Genomic DNA, 2,010 nt, shown 5'->3' with positions numbered 1-2,010 from the left:
GAGGAGTACGACTGCAAGCAGGCGCTCGAGGGCTGTCCTCCGGCTCCTCCGCCGCGGGCAGCTCCTCGGTCGGTGCCTCGAGCTCCCATTCGCCGCTCACCCCGGTGAAAAAGGAACCGGTGCGGTGAAGATGGAGCTCAAGGGGGAGCCGGAGCGGCGGGACGGTGGCGTCGTCGGGCTGGAGGATTTCCTCGCCCCCGGCGGAGGCGGATGCCATGGAGGCTGCCAACTTCGCGCGTAGTGCGCGGGAGGAGGAGGAGGTGGCGCCGCGCCGCCACCGGGAGGAGGAGGTCAGCGACGTCCAGCTCGAGCAGGGCCTCGCCAGGGCGCGCGAGTTCGAGGAGAAGGAGGAGGAGTGGCACCGCGAAGCCAAAGTGGAGGACGCCGAGTACGTCGACCTCACCTCCGACACCAATGACGGGTGATCGCCGCTGCCGCCGCAACGTCGCCGCCGCACCTGCAGGGCTCACCGGTGAGCTCTATTTTGGTCAGTTTAGGGTTAGGGTAGGCCGACACGCTTTCTAGCGCCGATGAACTATATGTATATATGAATGATCATCTATATTATATTTATGTATGAATGATCATCTCTAGTGTTTTTCTTTCATTTCTGAGGCAAAACACCTTTTCAAAACTTTACAATTTCATATACGATTTCTGGTCGGCCGCAGACAAATTCGCCCCTTATATCACCTTCTACATGAACCGGGTCTACCCTGTACAAATAAACACCGGTGCTTAAAAAAAGTCTGGTTTATTTCTCTAAGCACTTCCCCTAAGCACCTCTCATTCCACAAGGCCTAAGGGCGGCTAGAGATGCTCTTACGTTTGGCCCTTATCGTTTCGGAAGTCTTATCACATTCGGACTAAAAACATGCTATAGAAACAGTTGACGGCATCTTATACAAATCTCAATGCGTAGATGCTCTCCAAGCATCTTTACTCAAGCAGCAACTTCTCCAAATAAAAAGTACGTATTCACAATTAAGAAATCGGTATGAATGTAGTAATGGATAAATATAGGTGTGTACTGGATGCTACGGAGCATTTTATTCTTCAATTCATTCAGAGAATGATCGGAAGGAAAGAGGACAACAGTTCAATTTTCTGGCGGAGCAGTGGCGAGGAAGGCACGGACGGCATCCATGAGCCCGGAGACGCCGGGAGAGCGGCCACTGGGCGGGACGTACCTGCCCGCGTGCTCCATGGTGTACTCCGCGATCTCGGCCGCCTCGCCGCCGCAGCGCAGCCACAGGGCCTCCGCGTAGCTCGCGTTCGCAAAGTAAGCCTCTGCCTCCACCTCTTTGCTCGTCCCGTCAACCACGACGGTGATCCGCCGGCGCTCGTAGACGCCGAGGTGAGTGCCCTGCCTCGGTCGGTTCGAGATTACTGAAACCGGAAAGGAGTCGTGTATTGACTATTGAGACGAGGGGGGATAGGGTACCTCTAGCAAGTCGAGGTCGGCGAGGGCGCTGGGAGACGCGGAGTAGAGCTCGCCGGAGACCAGACGGCCGGAGGACGGAGTCGGGGCAGGTAGGAGGAAGGGAACGGAGTAGGGCCCGATGACGAGGGAGGCTGGGGCGGCGGTGGTGGCCGCGCCGGCGAAGGGGCAGTCGAAGGCAGCCAGGCGGGGGTGATTGGGAAACCCGCGCTTCAGGGTGCCGTACACGAACACCATCGTCGCCGTCTCCGCCGACGCCGCCTCCATTATTGCCTCGGAGCCCTTCTGTTCCCCGGCCAGTCGGCTCTCGCGCAGCACTTCCGTAACAACTCGGAAAAACCGAAAGCAACTAGTTAACAAACGTTTTTTCGAGAGCCTTGTAAGTTGTAACTATCAGCGTCAGTTAGGGCATCTCCCCCCCCCCCCCCCCCCCCCCCCCCCCCCCCGACGCATAAAAATCGCTTCCTGGAGACGAGCCGACGATACAATCGGCGCTGGGGGCGGTTTTACGCCCAGTCGTCGCCCCCAGGCGTCGAAATTGGCCCACTTTGCAGCCCAATTTCGGCGAA

The 2,010-nt window shown here is 58.0% G+C and overlaps 1 protein-coding gene across 1 annotated transcript; it reads right to left on the bottom strand.

Annotated features, from left to right (window-relative positions):
• Positions 1 to 903: 903 nt before the first annotated feature.
• LOC125509332 (putative gamma-glutamylcyclotransferase At3g02910) lies at positions 904 to 1,792 on the bottom strand. The gene is made up of 2 exons (XM_048674288.1): positions 1,445 to 1,792; positions 904 to 1,366 (listed from the first exon to the last, which is right to left on the bottom strand). The coding sequence occupies exons 1-2, from the start codon at positions 1,706 to 1,708 to the stop codon at positions 1,100 to 1,102; spliced, it is 531 nt and encodes a 176-aa protein (XP_048530245.1). The 5' UTR covers positions 1,709 to 1,792; the 3' UTR covers positions 904 to 1,099.
• Positions 1,793 to 2,010: the final 218 nt, after the last annotated feature.

This window comes from Triticum urartu, chromosome 5, assembly GCF_003073215.2.
Source record: "Triticum urartu cultivar G1812 chromosome 5, Tu2.1, whole genome shotgun sequence".
NCBI classification, from domain to species: Eukaryota; Viridiplantae; Streptophyta; class Magnoliopsida; order Poales; family Poaceae; genus Triticum; species Triticum urartu.
The sequence above is the reverse complement of the archived record's forward strand: the minus strand, read 5'-3'. Positions and strand labels throughout refer to the sequence as shown.